Source organism: Pseudopodoces humilis, chromosome 16 (genome assembly GCF_049639895.1).
Source record: "Pseudopodoces humilis isolate 2021_Gansu_Grassland_sample_001 chromosome 16, ASM4963989v1, whole genome shotgun sequence".
Classification (NCBI taxonomy): Eukaryota; Metazoa; Chordata; class Aves; order Passeriformes; family Paridae; genus Pseudopodoces; species Pseudopodoces humilis.
In genome coordinates, this window is record NC_142215.1 from 13,197,295 (window position 1) to 13,221,655 (window position 24,361).

The following is a 24,361-nucleotide window of genomic DNA, read 5'->3' on the forward strand; positions in this document are numbered from 1 at the left end:
TTACTTGTTGCTATCTCTAAATCTACAGCACATATATTCTTAGTGCCTTTTATTTACATGACTTTTTTACTGCATTACCCTCCTGCTTCCTTGCACTAATTTAGTTGGGGTTTTTTTGCTAATTGCTGCTGTACAGGATGATGAAAATCAGAATTTAGAAACTCGGCTTAAAGATACTGAAGAAGAAAACACAAGACTGCAACGAACAATCAGCCTGCAGCAGTCTCAGACTGAGAAGTACAAAATGTTGTCACAAGAAGCAAACAAAAAAACCGAAGAGTTACAACAAGAGGTCACTGCACTAGAAAAGGTATTGCAGATATTAATCTCATTTATCTCAAAAAAGGGAAAAAACCCACATCAAATTACCCTCTGTTCCCTGATGGATTGATAGAGCCATGTCCAAAGATCTGATTAGTGTTTCAATGTCTGTTAATTAATAAATTGTATTTTTAAATAGCCTTATATTTTTTTTAAAGGAAGAAACAATATATTCTGCTAACTGCTTTTCTTCTTCTACATCATATATTTTGGTGTTTAAAATTAAATTCCTATGTACAAGACACACAAGAGAGAAAACTACCTTTTCAGAAACTGCTGTCAAATTTAAAAAAGAGGTTTTAATTACAATTTTTAAAAAATCAATTCTGTAAATTCTATTGTAAGCTGTAGAACATAGTGAACTTGTTTTTTAGAAGCACCTACAGCTTCTAACAGTATCTTCTGCAGGTGAGGGAAGGGATGTCTTTATTGCAGATGGACTGTTGGAGAAGCAGGTACTACAGTGTGGCTGAGCCCAAGCGAGCGCAGCTGCAGCTGCTGCCCCATGCCCGTGCCTGGCGCAGCAGATGGCTGCGTACACAGCTTGCTTTGTTTGGAACTTAATCTTAAGGGCAGCATGAGTTTTTCTTTAATTACTCAGAGCTAGAGAGGTTGACTTCAAAACCACGTAACAGTGTTGGGTAGTACATGTAATACAACCAAGAGAATGTTTCAGTTAAAAACTTGGAGAAAACAGAACACAGCTCAGCCCATCAAAGTCTCATACTTTCATTAAATCATAGTATGGATTTGTGTGGGCATCTTGATGTTTCGTAGTTCTGGCATTTTAAAACTAACATGGTTTTTGTGGTTTTTTGTGCAGATGCTTGGAGGTTTTAAAGTCCCTTATAGTGATTGTGTATCTGTAAGGAAAAATATTCAGTACTACTATTTGTGTTACTCATCAGCTCACAGTTAATAGGACCTAGAGATTTACAGTAATTTAGTTCCTTCTCTTAAAACAAGGCAGGACAAAATATATTCATACCATCCTGGACATAAGTTTGTTTAACCTGTACTTACAGCCTTCTGGAATGGCAGTTTCTGCTACTTCCTTGCACATAGTCACAGTTAGAAAGTATTTAGGAAATAGGATGAAAAGTTGATTCACCTCCACCATACAGGTACCATATGCAGAATATGGTCGCTTCCTTCACTGGTCTTTGCTTTGGATTTACCATCCTCAATTGCTTCAATTGCTCCTCATAGGTTGTGTTTTCTAAAATTTGTCAAGGTTACCAATCAGTCATGGTCATGATAAATAGTAGCAGTCCTTTAAAATACTAAGCAAAAAACTCGAAGTATATGTAATTCTCTGCTAAATCAGAAGTTATTTTACATATTTTTTCTGCTATAATAAATTATCTAACTGCAAAAACCATGCATTTTGCAGTAACTGCTCCAATCTCCTGAGAGTTTAAAAGTCTAAAAACTGCTGTATTTTTAAGATACAATGTATTAGTCAATCCTGTTTAATTAATGTGGTGTAGATCAGTTCTAGACGTGTTTAAAAGCAATTTCCTGTGCACACAGGCTTGAAATATGTAGTAGTTTTTTTACTGTGCTGCTGAACTCTCATTACTCTTTTGGTCTAGAGAAAGTTTTCTGTATAGCTGAGAGATCACAAATGTAATTTTGGGGCTTTTATTGCTCTTTCTGTTGTTGCAATGCAGATGATGGTAGACCTAAGGTATGATACATGCTTCCCCAAACTCCTTAGATTATCAAATTTTTGTAAACTCATTAATCCCCCAGGGTACTTTTTATATGTGCCTAGGGAAAGATTCTTACCTGCCTTTCACAATTTACCTGAAATATGGTAACTACTTTGTTATTTTTACATTTTATTCTTTTGGCATTCAGTCTCTATGAATATTACTGCTGCAGTACCCACCTAAGGCAGTAACCAAATTCTTTCCAGCAATCCAACTGTTTTCTGTCCAGTTGATCTAATAAATGCTATCACCTCTCTCATCTCTTTTTCACCACTGGTGTACAAGAACATTCCTTCCTTTCTCTCACTTATTCAGCTGTGCTGTAATGTTAGATACTGGTCTGGGAAACACAGAAGTTGTACTCTTAGTCTTAAATCTTTTGTGCAGGGGTTTATCATGTGCCTTGAAGAAGGGCTTGATGTTAAGTACACCTTCTCTCAAAATTGTTTTTTGGAGAGATGTTGCAGAGCTTCCTAAAGAAAGCAGTGCTGCCTACACTGCTGCTGGGAGGACAGAAGGCCTGGTGAGGGTTACTCATAGGCCATCACAGCCCCACTGACACTCAAGTACCTCAGTCATGGCAGAACAGTGGGGAAAATTCAGAAATTGAAATGGGATGCAATTTTAAAACACAGTGGTTTATCCTGCGCCCTCTTTGAGAAACATTGTATGAGAAAACTAATCCAGCTTTGACTTAATGTGTTGAAGGAATGGCAGAAACCTTGCCTAGTTATAAAATAAAACATTTATTTCAGGCATTTTTAAGATTAAAAATTTTGATTTGAATATCTTTAACAATATACCCTCACTGGATGACTTGTAAAAAAAGTCCTTGATAAGATATTATGTGTGACAGTAAATGTCAAAAATCCCTAAAAGAATTCTTAGAATTCTTAGAATTCTTTCATTAAATGATCTGATTAGCTGATAAGTAATTTGCATTGCATGTAGACTTTTTTTTTTTTGTCATTAAGTGCTTTGAAAGACTATATTCCAAAGCTTTTCATACTAATGCAGAATAAAATACATAGCACAAAAGATTTAGTAGACTATATTCACAGCTCCATCATCTTGATGTAGGACAAAGAGGTCAGTTAGTATGTATTTCCTGGATAAATGATGTGGAAGTCTTGAATAAGCACCACAGAACAGGTGTAGAATTGAGAAAATAGAACAATTACTCAGAAATGAGGCAGTCTGAGGGCCGCCTCATTATCAGTAAGCCCCCTCTCTACCTTGATTTGGTTAAAAGAATCTTTCTGTGCCCGTTACTAAAAATATGATACTTTAAAGAAAAAGTCTATTTCTTTTTTATAAAACACAAGATGTGTTCTTTCTGTCAGAATTGTTTATTTCTTTTATTTTGTATGTTATCTATATGCCCTGATCTTTAGTCTCATTATTCTGCTCCTCAACTTGGTCTCTTTCTCTCACTTACTGCACTATGAAATACTGTCACTGTCTCACTATTGATTAGTGCCATAACACTCAATGAACTATTTCCTGTGAGATTAAATAGTTACTACCCTCAGCCTTCTTCAGTAGGCTGCTTTAACTTCTTGGTGGTAATTTCATGTAGTAATCTCTGAGGCAAAGAGGTGAAAGTAGCAGGTGGGAAGCAACAGCTGGGAACTTGAGACACCATTCCAAAATCTGCCACAGAGTGGACAAAGTGATATTTTTTTCTCTTTTTCTGACTGATCATGCAACGTTTTTCAGTCAGTCCTGTGGTTTTACATGATCAGCTTCACAATTACTCCAAGGGAATTGTAAAAAAAATAAAGATGAGAAAGATCCTTTTTCAAGATTTCAAAGGAGAAGGGGATGTTTTAACAGCAGAATGTCTTTGAGACAGATTCTATCTGCAGGCCAAAGAAGTTCATAGACTCTTCAGCTTTCAAAGGTGAGCCTTTTTGTAAATGTGTTGTTGATACAATATTTGTTAGAACACCGTTATTCATAATGTTTTTATTGGGTTCGTCCTTTGCTTCAAATAGGAGTTGGAGAATCTAAAGCGGGCCCAAAAGCAGGCTGCAACCACTCAGAGTGCAACAGAGGTTCGTTTAAACAGGGCCTTGGAAGAAGTGGAAAAGTATAAAGTGGAGCTGAATAAACTGAAGCAAAGCAACAAGGTACTATGGCTTAGGAAAACAATTTCCAGTCTGTAATCACTCAGTAATGCTAGAATAAGACAAAAGGCTTGATGGGCTTTGGAAGCTTTGTATCAGGCAGCCTCAAAATTAACTTGGAGCAAGTCACAAAAGGCCTCAATAAGTTACCTTCGAGGATACTACTGCAGCCTCTGCAGAAAGAAAAAATGTACAGAATGAAGTTAAAACCTTTCTGATTTTCCTCATTTGTGTGAAAATGAGACATGTTTAGAAAGAGGGAGAAGTACATATACACACTTAATACATACAAAAGCAAACCACAGCTCTTAATTGATTTTTGATTAATCCCATTTCTTTTCAGTGCGTGGCTACTGTTTCATTTTCTTATGTAATGCCAGGTTTCATTGGTTAAAGCACCATTTTCATAATTAATACATTTCTCTTTTTCTTCCCTTGGTAGGATGTAGCAAACCAAGAACTCAAAATGATCGAAGAATTAAAAACAGAAAACAAGAAACTGCAGAAACAAAAAGGAGAGCTAATTACAGGTTTTAAAAAGCAGTTAAAGTTAATTGATATTTTGAAGAGACAAAAGGTAAGAAGCAAACTATGGATATATTTCAGTTAACAACCTCCAGCTAAATGTGTCTGCTGTCCAGTAAAGTAATCCTGAAAACTGTGAGTTTACATGGAAGGAAATTAAACTGAGAGGACTGTATACTAAGAGATATTGCCCAAATCAAATGATTTTCCACTTACTAGTTCCATCACACCTTTCACTTAAAATACTTGGGATGTGTGCAGTCATTTCCATCAGTTTTCCTTCTGAGGCTGCATGAGACATGTAGAGCTATGGCCTGGGCAGGACCTTAACACCACAGGGTGGGTCACTTCCAATTGCTTACTCTGCTGAATCTTGTGGCATTCATTTTGAGATGAAGTCAATGCACTTCTTGCACTCTCAAACCAAAGCTGTAAGACAGCTAAAATAAGCAATGTATGGTGGCTTGAGCAGAACCCCCTTTAAGAAGGGCCAGCCTTAGAGATAAGGAAGTAGAACATTTTATTTACCCTTTGGGTACTCAGTGATCACCAGACATTTAGTAAACACTTTTGAAGCTGTTGAGCCCCTAGAGGAAAAATAGTTCTGTATGAAGTGGCAACTTCAGGATGCAAAATACACAAACTTATCCTAAGAACTGGGAATTGCAATATGAAACTATACCCTTGAATCTGGAATAACCTCCCCAACACAGGGCAAAGGAGGATAGGTAAGTGGAATAAGAGGAAGTGGGGCTGCTTATGTATTTCCAGTGCAAGAGAATTTTTCTGGCAGGAACAGGATGCAGAGGAGATCCTGGGGATTCACCTAATAGCAACAGTGCTAGCTTAGTCTTCAGCTGGCTCTTCTAGCTCTGCAAGTTTATTTTGAGAATGAAAACCACACAGCATTCGCTCAAAATATGTTCTCCCAGGTGAGGCAGCTCATTGTCCTCTGGAACATGAATTCACTGAAAGGGGTGTCACAGAGCAGCATTTCTGTTTGACTGGGAACCAAACCCATGGTCTCAGACAAATGCCACAAACTGCATTAAATACTTTTTTAATAATTACAAATGTATCAGAATACAAAATAAATAAATACAAAAGTATCAGAACTGCAGACAGGCCAGAAAGCCACTTACCTTTTCTTACAAAAAGTATTAATCACAGAAGAAGGATGCTGTGAGTTGTCCTTTTGGAAGAGACTGTGACTGGAGGGACATGTAAGAGACTGGGGCTAACACTGCCCCTTGCAGCTTCTGGCAGAAGGCACTGGGGAAGGGCAGCTGAAGCTCACATGTGCCCAGTATTCACAGTCAGTGGAAGGACTTCAAGTCTGCTTCAAACGGGTCTTTTGTTGAATGAATTAGAAAAACCTGATTTGGGCTATTTGTGTGACAGGTTCAGACGCACAGAACAGACAGAGCCTGAAGAATGACAGAGGGAAAAAATTCCCCAAAGACATTAAATACCAGGAGTGGGATGATTTGCTCTGTAATACCTTTAATGTAAATTGTATATTGATCAGCTTGAAAGAACATGGACCGGTTTTCTTACATGTGTTTTTCAGAAGTCACAAGAGTTGTCAGATTTTCAGGAATTTTTGTGCTTTATTAAAACCCATAAAATATCCCAGTTTTTTTTAAATAAAAATCCCAGGATTTTGTATTGGTCATTCACACTATTTTACTTTCTGCTCTCTTCTGTTTTTTGGGTTTCTTTTAGATGCACATTGAAGCTGCCAAGATGCTTTCTTTTACCGAAGAGGAGTTCATGAAAGCCCTTGAGTGGGGAAATTATTGATCCCATTAATTAACTTCTGTTTGAAAGATGAGTCAGATAGTCTCAAAATAATGTACCGTATATGAGTCCTCATTAATAGTTAATAACTGTTTATTCCACTGAATTGATTTTGTTGATTTTGCTTATGTTAAATAGTTTTAACTTTCGTAAGCCTGATAGCTTGTGTTGTAATGTCATATGAAACACGAATTCTACTTCATTGTCAGCCCAAACTGCCCATTCTGAAAGGAGCAGAGAAGCACAGACCATAGAAGGAATATTCCAACAAGTGAACTTTGTTATCAATTTGCTCTGTTCTAGCATTTAAAACTGTACCTTCCCTGTGGTAATATTCAGTCCAAGGAAGTCAGGATTTAATCTCAGAATATTCCTTGTTGCAACAGAAATAAACTAACCAGTGATCCAGTTGAGAAGAAAATGTCATGTCCTTTTTAGAACACGTGGTTGGAAAATTGGCCTTGTCTGTTCTCTGTATCAGATCTCCCCTCAAAGCTAGCTGGTCTGGCATCTAATTTAAGCACCAACAGCTCCTTTATAGAAATGACCATAACTTGTTTTAGCCATTACATCTTAGCTCCTGGCTGGCATAACCATACATGAGACTTGCCCTTCATTGCCCAGACTCCACAGTCCCATGGAGCTGTATTGTGTAAAACTGTTCCTTCAGTCAAAGTGAAAGTAATTAAACCTTTCCCTGACCATCAGGTGCTTCTTTGGGATACAGGCAGGAGCAATGACTCCGTATTTACAGGTGCTCTACAAGCATTACATCCTTAAAAATTTCATTAGTCATCATTGTAATCAATAACTAGAAAACAGATTCAGGGTAGATGAGCTGAGCCTATTGTGTGTACATAAATGAACAGGAGCAATAAAAGCCTGTGCTGCTTGCATGAACCTCTGCCAGACTTCAGCTATTTCACTGGATTCCTCCCTCAGAGTAAGTGAATAAGAACATGGGACAAAAGTAGTCAGTTTATGCCCTGAAAGAAAGGTATAAACAGTAGTTCTGACCTCAGAATGACATATCATCTCTGTTTAGATCCTATCAGTACCTATCAGTACCTATACTTCTATCAGAAGTACCTCAGACCTACCTCATGGAGATGAGACACTACATTGAAATGAGGATTGTAGTGTAGTGCCAGTACAGCCACATCTTCCCTGAACTAGTGCATTAGGAGGATCCTTTAGTCCAGACTGGAATACACAAGCTAGGTTAGGTTTCTGCTGTGTTGCTGAGGAAAACATTTCTAACACTACTACATGACTGACTGAGGATAATTGAGAACTCCAGAATAGTTTATTGGTGAAAAAATCAAGTGGAGCACACACTTACATAAAAACTAACTGCTCATCTGTTTAGAACTTTGGTTTTAAAATGAAGGCTTTTAATGCTATTAAAAAGGAATTCCTCACTATTAAAAGCAAATGGAAGTTTTCACTGGGAATCAGCTGACACCTAGTGGCAAAGCAGGAGCTGAGCTGGGGGAAGGTTCAGCTCTCTTCTGAAAGTTCATTACCTCTTCTCTGCTGGTAAGCCAACCTGAAATCTTCTCCAAGCATGTTAATGTCGTTTTCGTCTTTGATTATTCCCTGCATTAATGGGAAAGAAATATCAGAAGGTAAAACAAAGTAGAGAGATTACTGTGGATCTCTGAAATTTTCTTTGGAAGAAAATAAAAGGTATCCATAAGGGTATCTATAATACTGTTATATTACCTTTAAAGCTATGTTATGTTACCTGAAAACCATTACAAAACCTTAACAGGTGAGTTACAAATCAGTGCTAATCTAGACCCCCCCTTTTGTTCTGCCAATAGACATTTAGCTGCATTCTCTTGCTCACAGAACAATTACAGTCAGTACAGCACAGGAGCAGGTTTAGTAAAAACAAGCAACTGCAGTGAAGAGAGGCCCTGACTGGGCTGGGGCTCTGTCTCCACCTTTACCTGTGTTGGAATTAGCTCATACAAAGAAATAACTGATAATTAAGTAATGCTGGACAACTTAATCAAAAACTATATTTCTGGGGAGAGAAGCTGAGGCACACAGAAATTTAAATTTCTAATTAATTCTAAATTAATTTTACTTCTAAAAATATGTATAGCCCACAGAACATACCTTGCAGCATTTAAAAAAGAAGAAAAGACTACAAACTGCATTTATATTGGAAAGTTTCCAATTTAGTAGCACTTTGCTGTTTAACCATTTTGAGTGAAGTAATGTGATGTAGGAGCACCTAACTCAGACACAGTGTTGAAGCAGAGAACAGAAAAGTAGAACATCGTACATGGTACACGTGTGAGCCCTGGACACTGAAATTGCCAAGGCTTCCTACAGCAGCAAATTCAAACCAGAAAAGTTTATCAAAATTTTGTCAATATGAGTTATCCTTTAATTACATCTACATTAGAGAAAAATTCACTCCAAGTGTTAAAAATTCCCGCACAAATTATTGTATTAATATTTGAATAAAAATTAAACTCTACTTAACATTTTCCAATACTGCAGAATTTCTTTAACCAGCTGGATAGTTCCCTCTCTACTGCAAATGCATTTTTATATCCTGAAGGCAGCTCTCTGTTCATTTGTGTACCACTATGAGAGCTTTCCAATTATGAAGCACAATACAAAATAAATTGTAGTTTATTCCTATTGCAATAACTGCTTCCATATTTTTAACTTTTAAAAGCAGGGATGAACAGAGCAAGCTCTGTAATGCTTCTGTAAATGCTGCAGTTCATTGCACTGCTGAAGAGTCCATAGTTAGGGAATAGTTGGCAGACAAGCCAGAGCTGCAAGAAATTGCTGCCAAAACCCCAGCTGAGAAATTTGGTGGAAACAGGTTTTTAGAGGTGATGGACCCCTTTCTAGCTAGAGAAGCCCTGCTGTAGAACTCAAGTTCCATATTTCAAACTGGACATGCAAAGCTCTATGGAAGCTTTCTGAGTTCTGTACAAGGCATCAATAGTGCCAGAGAGCCCAAAGCTCTTCAGCAGAAAGAGCAGTGCTGTAAATGGGTCCCGACACAAAAGCAAAAGGAAGAGGTGAGTGCACGTGAGCTGACACAGTAAGGACATCCACTGACTCCAGGAACACCCACAATTCTGCAACTTCACCTTGAACTATCCAGGAGAAAACCAGTTTACAGGACAGACATTAAAAATATTTAAAATACAATTCACTTACTCGAGGAAGATAACCCAACAATTTCCATGCATGCTCTTTCAAGAGTTTCTGTCTCTCTTCTTCAATAATTGCACGGATACTTTCTTGTCTTCTCTTCTCTAAATCTCTTTCTTCAAGTTCACGTTCCTACAATAAATAAGTTCTCCTAAATTCTGTTTCAGCTCTGTGAACATTTGTTTCTGCCACTCTCCACAACAGCATAAAGAGAAAAAATTTCAGTGGAGTAAATTTAAACTTCCACTTACTAATTCCTGGTCACAGGAAATTTTCTTGGAAAGGATGGAAAAGTGAATGTAAAACCCCACAAAGCATTGCTTAAACAACACCTGTCTGGCAACTGGAAAACAATCTCAGACAAAAGAGAAAACTGAACAGCAAATCATGGGGTGAATCTGCTAGCCAAGTGTTTGGTGTCAGAAGCCCTTTTGAAGGCAGGCAGTGTTCAGTTCTGGTGGCTTTTTGGCTCTCAGACAAGTTAGTCTGTTCCTGCCCTACTGCTAATCCAGGCAAAGGAGCAATAGGTAAGAATTCTCATACTGATGACTGGAAATTGCCATTCACATTACACAGGTCTGAAAACAGCAGTATGGGATTTAATGTGCTTTCAGCTTACACCTTTTCTTCCTCAGATCTCAATAAAAGAGACTTAACCTCAAAGCAAGGCTAGGCCTTCCCCTCCTCACACATCAGTGCAGCTGACCAGGGATGTGGAACAGGACAGCAGTTGTGTTGCTGTTCTCTTGGCTCCTGAAGAGGTATTTGCAATACACAGCTACACAGGGTTGGCAGGGATGTTGTTAACCCCAACCTCTTGAGCTACAAAAAGTTAGCTCTAAAAATACTTTTTCCTTATCAGAAACCAAAACAAAGTCCTGGTTCCCCCTGCTATTCTCTGCAATTCCCAACACCTTTCCCTAGCAACACCAGCATTGTCCCTTAGGATAGCACAAGTATTCCCATATTAAAAACTCTGCTCAAACCAAAGGTGGATATGAAACTCTTACTTTTTCTGCAATACACTGTTTGCGACGGTCCTCAAGAATTTTTTCCACGGCCGTTTTGTGTTCAAGCTGTTTCATTCTCCGTTTCTGTGCATTCAGCTGCTCAATGCGATCATCCTCAGCCAGCTTGGCCAAAACCCGCTGCCGGAGAGTTTCCTCCTCTTCTCTCATGGCTTGTTGTGCTGCTGCCTTTACAGCAAATTGCTCTTCATAGGCTTGCCTTAAGTCTAGGCGCTGCCTTATTCTCTTTTCAATTTCTGCCTATAAAGAAAATTTAGTAAAATGCAGTATTACTGAACATACTTTGAAAAATTCACAGCAGCAGCAGCCAACCTACTTGATTTATCTTGGAATAAATTTACTGTAACTCTTAACTTCTAGCATAACTAACTGGAGCAAACATTGCATATCTGACAGTGCTCTCCAGTATTAATCAGCTTGGCAAATGTCACAAGACTCTCAAAATTAAGTCCGAAACTAAAGGGGATTTTTTTTCCCCACTATGATGAAGGGAATCATCGTGACAGTCATCCTGAACTAAATCTAAAACCAGCAGTGTTTGGTATCACAACCTATGTCACATTTTGTTTGTCACCCACAGCAAGGTAAGATGGAGTGTGGCCAGGCCCATAGGAAATACACATGCAGAAGAAAAGCAGTTAATTAAACTGCTTAGAGTTTAAATCTAAACTTGAAAGCTACTGGTATATTCTCCTAAACAAGATAAATAAATGTATAAATGGGGCCATAAGGGTATTCAAAACCTTCACTGGTCTTCCTGGTTGAAATTAAAGCTTAAATACATTAGGAACAGAAAAGGAAACTCAAAGTACAAAATTTTCCCTCCAAAACCTAAGCTAATGTACAAATTGCCTGACTGGCAACATTTAGGAAATAGTGTTGAAAATAAATACTTTGTGCTAGAACATAACTGGAAACTCCAAAGTCACAAACAACACTGCAGACTTAGAAATCCAAAGTGTGGAAAAAAAACACCTTCATGTACCTGTCAGCACTTACCATCTCCTTCTTCCTTTCCATTGCTTCTTGTTCTTCCAGATACAGATCTTGGCGGATTTGTTCTTGTTCTCTACGCCTCTGTTCTTCTCTTTCCATGGTCTTGGCAAGCTATTACAAGGAGGAAAGGTTTCTAAATGAAAGACAAAAACATACAACAATTTTTTCTACAATTTCAATTTTTGATACCATGTTTTGAACTCTCTGTTTTTTCTCCTCAGTATCTCGAACTTTAGCCATCCTATCATCTTCTCTTTGTCGTTGCATGTTGGCAAACTCCATAATTTTCCTATTTTCTTCTTCCATCTCTTTCTGTTTCCTTTTCCTCCACATAGCTTGTTCTTTAATAAACTCTTCAATATATGTCTGAGTTTCTCTTATTTTATCTAACTTACGTTGTTTTTCCCTGTAGAAGATGGAAAAAAAAAAGTTCAAATAATTATTTAACATACTGCAGAGTAACAGTTAATCAACCAGATGCTCACCATTAACAACAGACTAACACTTAAATGACTCTCCTTAACCATTCAGCTAGAAACTAGATAGCTTAATTGAAAATACTTAGTAATAAACTGCCCCAAGAAGGGAATCTCACGTCTAACACCTTTCTGGAAGACAGACTGTACACAAAAGTACTCACTGCTGCTGCATTTTATACATGCCCCATCAAAGTGAAAGAAGAAAAGAAAGCCCAATATCACCACAACCCCTAAACTTTTTATTTACACTAAACCCTCCACCCACCCCACACACAATACCCTGCTGTCAGAAACCTTCCCTGTTCCTAAGTCATGAAAACAAAGCATCTCATGGCAAGGCAGGGACACAAGGTGAGGCAGAAATGTGTAATGTGCTGTTGTGTCCAGCATGATGGGACCAATGGAAGCTCTCCTGCAAATAAGCTGGATTTCATATTTGGGGAACAAGGACACCAGACTGACTGGGACATTCTGAAGTTTCAACAGGAAAATTCATGGAAGTCAGTCTCTTGTTAATAAAATGTGACCAAGGAAAACAAAAATGGGTCTTAGTCTATATGGAATAGGTGCATACAAATTAGCTTTCTGTGCAGAATCACATGAATTGCTTTGTTTAAAATTAATAAATAATAAAAATTCAAAATAACTAACATTTGGTCTTCCTCATAGATCTTTTTTACAATTTCATCAATCATGAGTTTCTCTCTTAGAAACTCTTCATAAGCCTCTTGCTTCTTTTTCTCCTGTTCCTCAACCTGCTTGTCCAGTTCTTGATGGTACATTTTCTTCTCCTGGTTTCGCCTCAGTTCTGCAGACATCTCTTCTTTCAGATACCTGTCGTACTCTTCTTTCATCTCTTGAGCTACTTCATCCTCCCATTTCTAGGGGGGAAAAAGCAATGCAAGATTCCTTTTCACTCCCACTACTACAACTTGTAATGAAAAAAAATACACAGTAGGGAAAGGAATTATGCAGCATTACCAGAAATTAACATCTTCCACCTCAATCTATAAATATAGAGCCTTAACACGCTTAATAGCTTAATCCAGTCAGTAAAAACCTTGAAGGGCATCCTCAAGATCTGACCAACTTGGGAGCACTAAAAATACTTAAAGAACAAAGTATTGAGCATTTGAGCACAGGTGGGACTCACTCACATCAGCACAATGACTGGAATGGGGCTGGGCTGCAGAGAACGCCCTCAATGAGCATATTGCTGTACAGCAACTGCCTACACTGAACTCTGTATAAAGCATTAACATCATCTGAATCACCTGCCTGATCACCAATATCTTTCTATACAAATTTTCAAGTCTTTCTGAAGTTACCCAGATCACTCTTTAATAACAGTAACATTGTTTTCAACAGCCAGACTCTGATGTAAGGATTCACCACTATAAACACTTACTGTACAAAGAGTACCATAGTTTTGACTTGGATAAATATTTAAAAACTAGTAAAATAACAACTATAACCAGTCATACAGCTAATTCAATCACTACTCCTTCAGTTGCAATGGCAAAGTAAATTTTTTTCTTATAGCTAGTTATTACTGGTTAATTAATCCTTCATAACACAAAATACATTTTCAGTAACACTGAATGCTCAAACAATATTTTAGATAAAAAGGTCAAAGGAAAAATCTTCCGCACAATCCGTACAAAGAGTTACAGGACTCAGGTGCTGGGATACACTAATTACCATTTTCTCATCGTATATAGCTTTTTTTTCAGCAATCTGTGCAGCTCGTTCTTTATTCATATAAGCAGATTTCAGCTTTCTTTCTAACTCTCGAAGTTCAAGACTGGAGGGGGAAAAAAATTATCCTATTACAAGGGTGTAGATATCTAGGGGAAAAAATTAAGTTTCCATCACTATTTAAACAGTAATTTTCATTGGGGCAACACTGATGAAAAACATTGCTCTAGTTAAAGGGCAGAAAAGAAAAAAATACATTTAAAAACAAGAGCTACCTGTATTTTTACATATGCTAACAGTTCTGCGTACTTCACTTCTAACTACATAAGCACAAATACACATACACACACGTGTCTGCTCACAGATATGCCCAAGTGTACATATACATATATTCAAAATAAAAATTTTATGGATCAACATTTTTTATTGACAAAATTTGCATAAAATTAATTTTCTATTATACTTTGATCTCAAAGCAACTTTTCCTTCCAAGAATGAGTGGTCTCCACTCCTGCTACAGCTTTCTCAAATCTTGATAACAGGAGCAGCCAATTTGATACAGCTGGGAAATTTCTGAATTACCTGTTTGCTCTGACTTGTTGCCTGATCTTTTCATCTTTCATTTTCTCGAGGTCCCGCCTCGCCAGCTCAGCCGCCAGCTTCTGCTCTCGCTCCAGCTGCAGCACTCTCTGCTTTCTGTTCTCTTCTGCCTGATCAGAACAATTTCCGTAGCAACTCTCACACATGCACATTTAGGAGATGGCAAGGAGACTGTGCAGTCAAGCAAGACTATTCAAGTCAGTAAATGATTGTGAATGGGGAAAGCTTTTGACAAGCAAAGGTAAAGCCAGGCGAACACTTCTCTTCAGTCTTCCCCCTCCCTGAGCGCGGTCGCCCCCGCAGCTCTTACCGCCCGCAGCGCCTCATCCAGCCGCCGCTCCCGCTCCAGCTCGGCCCGCAGCCGGGCCGCCCGTCTGCTCCACTCCCGCTCCTCGGACGCCTGCGGGCGACAAGGGAGAGGCGGTGGCGCAGGACAGCCGCAGGGACCCGCTCCCGCTCCCCATGCCGCCCCCGGCCCTGCTCCCCTCATAGTCCCGCTCCCCATGCCGGCCCCTATCCCGCTCCCCTCACGGTCCCGCTCCCCATGCCGCCCCTTATCCCGCTCCCCTCACGGTCCCGCTCCCCATGCCGGCCCCTATCCCGCTCCCCTCACGGTCCCGCTCCCCATGCCGCCCCTTATCCCGCTCCCCTCACGCTCCCGCTCCCCATGCCGCCCCTTATCCCGCTCCCCTCACGGTCCCGCTCCCCATGCCGCCCCTTATCCCGCTCCCCTCACGCTCCCGCTCCCCATGCCGCCCCTTATCCCGCTCCCCTCACGGTCCCGCTCCCCATGCCAGCCCCGATCGCGGATCCCCCCTCGCTCCCTCTCACCATCCCGCCGACAGTTGCCGTGGCAACGCGCGGCGCCGCCGGCCTCGAGGGCGCGGTTTCACTTCCGGGGAATCGCCTCCGCTGATTGGCCAAGATGGTGAGCCGACCCCCGACACGTGACCCAGGGATGGGCGGGTCCAGGGCCGCGTGACGTCACCGCGGGGGGGACTTTGAAAGATTATATTTAAAAGCATTTCTTGAATCGTAACTTGTAATTAATGCATTCGACTCACCTCCAAACACAAACCCCAGGTGGCAGCGTTTAATTAAGATTTTCTCTCCTTCACAGCTATGACGATGAATCTCTAGCAGGTATGGAAGATACAGGCGCAGGGCGGAACACAATAGCCAGAACATGAACATCACCAAAACAGATTATTCTGGTAAGATTACTTGGTACAGAGTATGCTTTATTCAAGAAAACCAAGCCTTCAATATTCCAGAGAGACTTTACACGAGCACAACTGCCCCCTACAGTTTTTCTGGATTGACTCTGCTCCAGCAAGGAAATCAATGCTGTGGCATCCAATCGCCCAAACTCTGCACACCCACTTTCCTCACCTTAATGTTCCTTTCCACATAGTTAAGTAAAACTAAAGATATTTAAGCTTATTTAAAGCAGTATTTTTAACTCATTAATGCCACCTACTTTATAAAATTAGTTAAAATTAATAAAGCTTAAGAGAGGAGCACCTCTGAGAATTAGGTAAGAATGTCTTGTTTCTACTGATGCAGTGCTAGATGTGTCTGTATCTTTTTGGGATGAGAACACTTACTATTTTAAATATTTTATAAATTTTCCGAAATTAGTTGTATTCTTTCTGAAGCTTTGGTTATTCTCTGTCCTTTTAACGAGAACAGTGTTTTCCCACAATGCCTGAGGAAGGGAGGAATAAACTGCAAGAGACCATGTGTTTAAAAAGATACAAGCAGAGAGATGAGACAGAAAAAGATATAAACGCTCCCTAATGCTTCTTTGCAAGTGGTGTTACCACTATACTTCTCTTTTCAACATTAGGCAAGGAAACAAGTAAATGTCAAACACTGCTCCCCCCGTGCCCCAATGATTCCAAGGCAATGACCTAGAAAGAAGGAATCTTTTAACTTCTCTGGTACAGCAGTGACTTGGAGTGCTCAAGGTTTGGAGGTGCCAGGACTGGGGGAATAAAGCTGCAAAAGATATTTTTGCTGTCCCTTCTCCTCAGTAAACAGATATGCACCTCACTGGAAATAAATGGAATTTTCTTTCTTACCAAGCAAAAGAACAAAATAAAGTCCCTGCCCTTCACTTCAGGAAATAAGAGCAAATAACCTTGAGATGTAAAATGTCATCTTTGCTCACATGACATCCTCCCTTTGAACAGCTCTAAAAGGAGAGCACAAACACACCTTGAGTCAGTCTCCAGGTCAGCAAGGCACTCCAGCAGAAAAGTGGGAGTGAAAATGCTTGAACAAAATACATACCAGAGACCATTGGGTCAGTTCACAAAGTTATTTTTAAAATTAAGAGGTGGCTTGAATTGGCATGTAAGCTATTTGTTAGTAGCGTATCTTTCGCAGAAGGGACAGGACACAGGACTAATACCCTGAAGATTCCCAATGGAAAAATATTTTGAGGTTTCCCGTCCTTGGAGCCTCAGTGTCCATTTATTTTCTATACTTTTCACATTTCCTGAACAGTGCTTAAAACACAAAGAAGAAAAAAAAAGCTACCAGAGAATTCTTTTGTCCTCAATACCTTATAGCAGTTTATGCTCAGAAACTCTTACCTTTAATGTCCTGATTGCTTTCCCCAACATTAATTAAGCCACAGGAACAGCTCAGTAAACTGTACCTGCAGATTTCCAAAGGAAGGCAAGTAACCTTCCAGCACAGTCACTCCATGTAGAGGACAAGAAGAAAATAACCCAGAAATTCCACAGAAACACCCAATATGCCCTTGCCTTATTCTTCCATTAGGTGGAATACATTAAGAGACAGAAAACAATCATTCCTTCAACTTAGACGCAACTGCTGGTTTCATCTCTTCTTGAGAGCACCCCCAGGAACTGCAGGCTGCTATCCTAAAGCTTGAGCATCTTAATTTTTTTATTCCCTCCCTCTACATCCAGCCAGAAGTTCCCCTTTTTCAGTTTGTAACCACTGCTGCTCTCTGGCCCTCGGGCACTGACTGCACCTCCCTGTTGGTTCTCCTCTCACCTGCACTTGGCCAAGCATTTCTGTGCCAGGCCCTCTCAGTACATCCTGTTCTCCTCCTCATCAAGGTCATCATCACTCGGCTGCTCCTCCTCCACTGATGGAAGCACCTGTTTTTGCTGCTCCTCCTCCCAGCTGTGCGGCCACAGCAAGTCGCTGCTCCCTGGAGGGGCCTCCCTTGTACCTTCTTATTTGGGAAGATATCAAGCACTGTGCTGAAAACACACCTACCTTCTCGTGTCAAAAAGCAGAGCTCCTTGATGGCACTGATTAATTTCTCAGTTAAAGACCTAAGAATTTCACACTTGCAGAGCAGAGTTCAGTCCAGGCAGGGTTGCTCTGCTCTTCTACAGAAGAATAAAAATGCACTGTCTTAGCAACCAGCTATGTCAGACTTCTTAGAAATCCAGTGTGTTCATATTTAAGGGTTTTTTCCATTACATAGTTTATGAAGTTTATAGAATAACGGATAATGAAATATCTACCTTCCTATAGTATGAAAAGGAACGAGTCTGCATAACTGCTGTCAAACTCTTGTTCCATACAGCATTTCTTCTTGCAGCAGCCTGGTTACTGTTATAGGTCAGTGACCTGATTCTCATTTATTTTTCCTAAGAGCATTAAACCCTCCTAGAGCCTGAAAAGCTTTAGGGAATCAGCAGCCAACTGTACAAATGTAGAGTTAAACTCAGCAGTCCTTTCTCAGGGTTAACGCAGCGTATTAATAAATGAGTCAGTTCTTAAACTCAGTATCAGCACCCACTGATGAACTCCTGACAGCAGAAGTGAGGACTGCTGAGGAATGCTAATGGTAAAAACGATGAAATGAAGCATTAAAGGGAAAAAGTAAGTTCCCTTTATTTAGCAGTTTCAGTTGAAGGTTATACAGGAGCACGTAGCAGAAAAGGTCATTAAACAAAAATGGTGAAGCCATTTTGCAGGTTTACCTCTTTTCTAGGGCATTTTACCAGATGATCATAACATGAGACAGTGACAAATGCATTCCAGCTGAGATAAGATATGTGGGTCATGCTGACTTTGCAACATTATAAACCACTATTGGGGATAACACAGCTTCTCTGTGAGGTAATTTACCTTCTTTGGATGAAAAGATAAATGCGAATTAAGAGGGAAGAGACTGAAACATCTGAGCTGTGCTATTGATCTACTAAGGACCTAGATAAGTCACAGAGAAACTAATGCTTGCTTTGCTGGAGATTAGTGATGGATGGGATAGCGGATTTAGCAGCTAAGGGGCTATCACTGTCAAACAAAGTCTTAGCACTAATTTATTTTTTTTTTAATTATCCTACAGTAGTAGGGAAAACATGTCCTGTAACAGCAGTAGGCAGAAGCAATCTTTTACTCATGACATAATGGACTCCAAACTAAAATATTACAAGGGACAAAAATACTCAGTGCTTCAAATGTGTTCAACAAAAATATATCTGCTTCTGATGAGACAAATGTGGGTTTAATAAGTACTTGGTTGTAGGAGTCAGTTTTCTGAGGGGAGCACACATGGACTTTCTGCTGAGACAATCAGGCTTTCTGCTTCACCTCTTGAGAGTTTTTTTAAATACCTGGTCCAGGGACAGTAAATATAGTTCTTCTGCAAAGAATATTGTAAAACACTGCTATAATGATACTTGTTTTTTGCAGCAAAAAGCTTTATCCACTTACCTATCATAACCAATGAAAGAGAGCAGAGATCAGAAGTTCAAGCAGGACTGAGTCCTTACTTAGAAAAGTGAAATGATTTTTAGTATAGAATCTAAAGGTTTATGAGTATGAAGGTTCTGTTTGGAAAAGGTTTTTTAAAAAGTATCTATTTATTGAGATTTTGACATGGGACCTCTGATACAAGTATTTGTCAAAAACTGCCCTTCAAGATAACAAGCTTCATCTGTAGCTTTTAGTTCATAAGGAAAGATTAGATTTTTTTCTATTCTAGCCTATCCTTGTCCTTTCTGTGAGGGGCATAGAGAAGGCGTTTGAATAACCTGCCTGCAAGCTTGTCTGCCAAAGTGCCCAACTGAATGGGGAGAGGGAAAATTAAAATCAGTCATGGCCTCCACCCAGTGATGATTCCCCCCAGCTGATTCTGGCTGTCATTAAGCACTGAACATAGTTTCCTTTTCAGTATTTTGTATGCAACGTCACCAGAACATACACCTCTGGAAGGAAGATTTGTAATTTCCAAGGCTGAACAACATATTGAGAAATAAACTATTAAGTACTCAGACTGACTACTCTTCCCATACCAGCACCCATAAAAAAGTATACACCTAGCAAAAAGGATGAGATGGCAAATGCTTCCTGGGGATTGCCCATTCCCTGGGAAGCACCAAGTCCAGGTGTTGATGTGTTCTAAGTTGAGTACAGACTTGAAAGCACCAAGAAATGTACTTAAAAGAAAGCGGAATCCCTTTCATTCCTGCAAGATACCACCAAACACAATTAATTCCAAAGAGTTCAGCTTCTGTGAATAATTAAAAAGCTGAGGCACTCCAAAAGGGAGCTTAGCAAAGAGCAGAATACTAAGAAAAAAGATGTCATTTGCGCACAACAAAGTATTAAACAAATTAATCTGTAGCCATAACCTCAAGCCAACCAACAGAAAGGGTAACTGAAGGGCAATAACAGAAAACAAACATCAGATCCAGAAAGGGCTGAGAGCAAGGTGAAAGTCATTCTGCTGCCTGCATCCATCTCTTATGCTGGCATTTGCTCCTGCCCAGCAGCCTTGGCAGAGCGTTGTGATGAGCCACAGGCTGGTGGAGGCTCTGCTTCCCTGCCCCACACGGGGATGCGTCTGGAGGAGTCCTGAGGCATGTTTAGTAAAATCACTGATGTTTTATTCAAGAGCTTTTAGAGAGGAAAAGAGTGCACAGTGATTACTGATATATTTTGCTGCTGCTAAAACAGCAATTTTGTGCTCCAACAAGAATTCCTCAGTGAAGTGGTGATTTGGCTCTGCATTGCTGTAGGTCAGACAAAGCCCACAGATCTCTGTGAAATGCTCCCACTACAGCGTTACCCACAGGCTTTGCTGTGCATCAGTCCCTGTGTCTGCTTCAAACAGTGCTCCTCTAAGCCAAGCTCATTGGTAGTACACCAAGATGAACACGGAGTTGGTACAGAGGCACCAGCTGATTTTGGTTTCAGAGCTCCTGCAGGAAAGCAGGGCCTTTCTCCATGTTTCCACTGAAATGAGGGAGAAAGTTGTCTTGTTTCATTGAGAAAATTTCAGGTCATCCTATAGAACTGTTAAAAATAAGCAAGACAAGATTACAGAAGGATTTCCACCAGTGAGCAACATTCGCTTCCCCCTTGGTATCTTAAGACAAGTTGCTTTCTTGAAATCAGAAAACAGTGTTACACACACAAACAGTAATGAGTACCAACAGAGTCTGGCTGTGTGCTTATGCCTTGCACAATATGGAACCTAGTTTTGTCTCTAGTTATATCTCTAGAATTTAGAAATCAAACCTAATCTAATTTGCTACAGCTGGACACCACCTGCAGGATACTGTTTAAGTACTCTGAACATTACGTACTTATCTTTTAAATATTGATAATGCCATTTTTCATTTATGTGACATGAAGTCCCACAGGGAATAATTATGCTAATAAACCTTAATGATTCTTGCAAATAAATGATCAAACAAAATTGCTACTGTTGATTTATATTAATGGATGCCTTTAGGAGAAGATTTGTCAGGATGTGCTGCTTCTTGAATCCCAATTCATCTTATTTAGCAGAAGAATGTACATAGTTTGTAAAACAGATTAAGTGTTTAAAATATAATGTGTTTGTGCAGTTTCTGCAGTTCATAACACTCAAGGACTATTATCTTGCCTTATGGCATATCTTCATTAAAGGCTTCTTTGTACACAACCTTTGTCAGTTCTTTCCCCTCCTTTTGGCCCCCTATGGCTAAAAGAGGCCTCCTTCAGAAGATCTCTAACTTAACCTTTCTGTCACTCACACAGGAATCAGTGATCTCTATGCTGTCCTAACAGATAAACACCACTGTTGAACAACTTTGCTTTTACTGTAATTAGTCCAGAAACATTCCTGGTGCTTTAATAAGGGCACACAACCTGGAACTGGGTGACCTACAGAATTTTACAAGATTTCAGAGGAATCATCTCTACCCTTTCTGATCTCCATTATCTGTTTAGTATTTTCTTCCCATCCCACAGGTGTTTGTACTACAAAGTACTCTTTAGGGCACTATTAATTCCTCAATTTTTCCTCTTGTTGTGAAGCATTTTTCAGTTCATTTACATGTGAGTACTGTTACTCCTCTTCCTTCTTTGTCGGTGGGTTTGGAATGACATATTTCATCAGGTTTCTCCAGGATCCAAGAGCTCTGTTGAGACCTGATTTCTGCAGACAGAAGAAGCAAAAAGTATGACTAACACAGTATCTCTGTTAAATGAGATTTTTCATTGCTCCTTCAACACAGAAACTTTTCTCTTAAACTGCGTCATCTCTTCTTTGCAGGCTGCTTTAATATTTGGTGGTCAGGTGAATCCCATTGCACATGATTTCTAGTTGTTTGTTCTTTATTCGAAATCCAGTCAGTTCTTATTCTCATACCACCTGGCCAGACATGTCTGCTTTTATATACTGTGGATATTCTAATTTAAGTTACTTGATCCTTAACAGTTAGTTCATGCATTTCAGTTAAAATGTATTTAAAATTAGATGAAACATTCACTTACACCATTTTTATGTATGTAAACTGAGATTCCAAACGGACATCACTATCAATTTGCTAGGAACACATACACATTCCTTAGTGCTTACACAGTGGATTAATTCTGGTTTAGTACTCATTCATTTTTATCTTGTGTCTTCTAAATAATTCATTTTTATTGACTTTCAACTTACCACTGCAGCAGGACTCTTCACTGGCAGCTGCATAAAACAAAATCACTTTTATCTAGACTGCAAGATTCACTTTCTAAATATTTTCCTCTTTTTAAAACTTGAAAGGAATAATTCACTCTTATCTGCTTGTTATGCAATGTATGCTTGTTTCCTGAAGGATTATACATTTAAATTTTATTTCTAGAGGGGTGGCGTTCTTCTTTTGAATTTCAATATTTTTCTATTTAGTATTTGAAAAACTTAACTCTCTTTGCCTTCCAGGCAGCAAATATCCACCTTGCCTGGCTCCAAGGCTGGCTTAGCAAGTCATGGCAAAGCATCCTATTACTCTCCACACAGCCTAGAATGGGAAAGGTCTGACCTAAGGTGTAGAAGGGAGTCCACCTGTGCAAATCCTTCTTTGGATACCTTGAGCCTGAGTCCTTGTAGCAGTTTGTCCTCAACTGAAAGCAACAAAACAACCAACAATAATAATCAGTGTGCCTTCAAAGTGGGATGTGAAAATGAAGACGAAGTGAGATGTATCTTAAATAACAGGTAATTCTAAATAGCCAGTAGCTTTGCATGTAGAAGATCCACCTTCCATGTCCTCAGCTACATCAGATAGAGAACTTGTCCCTTTTTCCTCCAGAGAAGCCATGAAAAAAAAAAAAAGAGATTAATTTCATCCTAAAATGTATGTAAACCCTCCCTAAAAAGTGTTTTTCTGGCCTGTCCTGGTCAATGATAAATGAATGTTAAGGTTATATTTACAGGCTCTACTATGCTGTATTTTATTTTATCAAAGATTTGAAGAGTTTAAACTGATCTGAGTAAAACCTGAAAAGAATTATAGATATTTATTGATGATTATTTTCTAAAAATTATTGCTAAAAATGTATAATTCAGCAATAAAATAGGCAGAGCTCACAAGCATATAAGCTTACTTGTGTCATACGGTAAAGCAAAGCTCTGTAATGAACTTAAAATGAAGTATGGCAGTAACATAACATAGACAAGAATAAGAATACCAGTACACAACAAACACCAAACTACACATTTTTGTGTCATCTCTACCTACAAACAAAAGATGTTTACCTTGAATTCTTTTTATGCTCTGCAGATTTCATTAACATAAAGTTTCGAACCCGTTCTAGTAGGTGGGAGGAATCCTGCTCCATTTATAATTTTCGGAGGTAGAAGCCTGCACCCAGCCACAGGCCCCTGGACACAAACTGGGGCAATGCTTCATACAAAACAAAACTCACCCACCCAGGTTCTTGATGTCAGTATGTCAGAGGTTTTTGGCACTCCAAAGACAGCCAGAGTTCTTGATGGGGGTGGCTTGGGTTCAGGAGGAATCCTGATCCATTCAGAATTTTTGAAGGCAGAAGCCTGCTCCTGGCCACGGGCCCCCAGACATGAAGGGCAGCCCTTCAGAAAGAAAACTCATCCCCCCAGGTTCCTGATGTCAGTTGGTCAGAGGTGTTTGGCCAGTTCTTGGTGAGGGCAGCTTGTGTCAGGGAACAATCCTGCTCAGTTCTTCATTTTCAGAGGCAGAAGCCTGCTCCTGGCCACAGGCCCCTAGACACGAACGGCAACCCTTTTCCAGGGAAAATCAAACTTGCACCCCCAGATTCCTGATGTCAGATTGTCAGAGGCGTTTGGCACTCCAAGGGCAGCCCGAGTTCTAGGTGTGGGCAGCTTGGGTCCAGGAGGAATCCTGCTCTAATCGTAGTTTTCAGAGGCAGAATTCCTAAAATGTCATGAAATCTGACTCGAAATAACATGACATTCATAACATACTCCCAAGCTTTTCTGTAGTTCTCTTTCAGGTACCTTTATAATTGGTGAAATCCTGGAAACAGTGACACTTTTAAATAGGTCAAGTAAGTTTTAACCCTTAGAAATTAGAGAATTAACATATTTACAGTGTTATATAACATTGTTCAGGTGGAGGAGCTGTCTCTCA

At 39.6% G+C, this 24,361-nt stretch overlaps 2 protein-coding genes across 5 annotated transcripts in view; one reads left to right on the forward strand and one right to left on the reverse strand.

Annotated features, from left to right (window-relative positions):
- TEX9 (testis expressed 9) overlaps positions 1 to 7,977 on the forward strand; it is a 47,508-nt gene extending 39,531 nt beyond the window's left edge. For all 3 annotated transcript variants that reach the window (XM_088063171.1, XM_088063170.1, XM_088063172.1), the window contains 4 exons: positions 137 to 310; positions 4,034 to 4,168; positions 4,608 to 4,742; positions 6,416 to 7,977. In XM_088063171.1, the coding sequence (XP_087919297.1) occupies positions 137 to 310; positions 4,034 to 4,168; positions 4,608 to 4,742; positions 6,416 to 6,493 (522 nt within the window). In that variant the 3' untranslated portion in view covers positions 6,494 to 7,977. The remainder of the gene's footprint in view (positions 1 to 136; positions 311 to 4,033; positions 4,169 to 4,607; positions 4,743 to 6,415) is intronic.
- On the reverse strand, positions 4,769 to 17,550 carry MNS1 (meiosis specific nuclear structural 1). 2 transcript variants are annotated; one of them, XM_088063169.1, is made up of 13 exons: positions 17,511 to 17,550; positions 17,081 to 17,145; positions 15,545 to 15,616; positions 14,791 to 14,880; positions 14,463 to 14,651; positions 13,884 to 13,986; positions 12,834 to 13,063; positions 11,893 to 12,109; positions 11,707 to 11,814; positions 10,690 to 10,947; positions 9,686 to 9,811; positions 8,017 to 8,089; positions 4,769 to 6,117 (listed from the first exon to the last, which is right to left on the reverse strand). In XM_088063169.1, exons 5-13 carry the CDS (start codon positions 14,630 to 14,632, stop codon positions 6,077 to 6,079), a joined length of 1,326 nt encoding a protein of 441 aa, XP_087919295.1. In that variant the 5' UTR covers positions 14,633 to 14,651; positions 14,791 to 14,880; positions 15,545 to 15,616; positions 17,081 to 17,145; positions 17,511 to 17,550; the 3' UTR covers positions 4,769 to 6,076. The 2 variants fall into 2 exon arrangements, with proteins under 2 accessions (XP_087919295.1, XP_005521528.2); XM_005521471.3 differs by lacking the exons at positions 15,545 to 15,616; positions 17,081 to 17,145; positions 17,511 to 17,550 and adding an exon at positions 15,312 to 15,367 and having other exon boundaries at positions 14,463 to 14,590.
- Between the last annotated feature and the right edge of the window lie 6,811 nt (positions 17,551 to 24,361).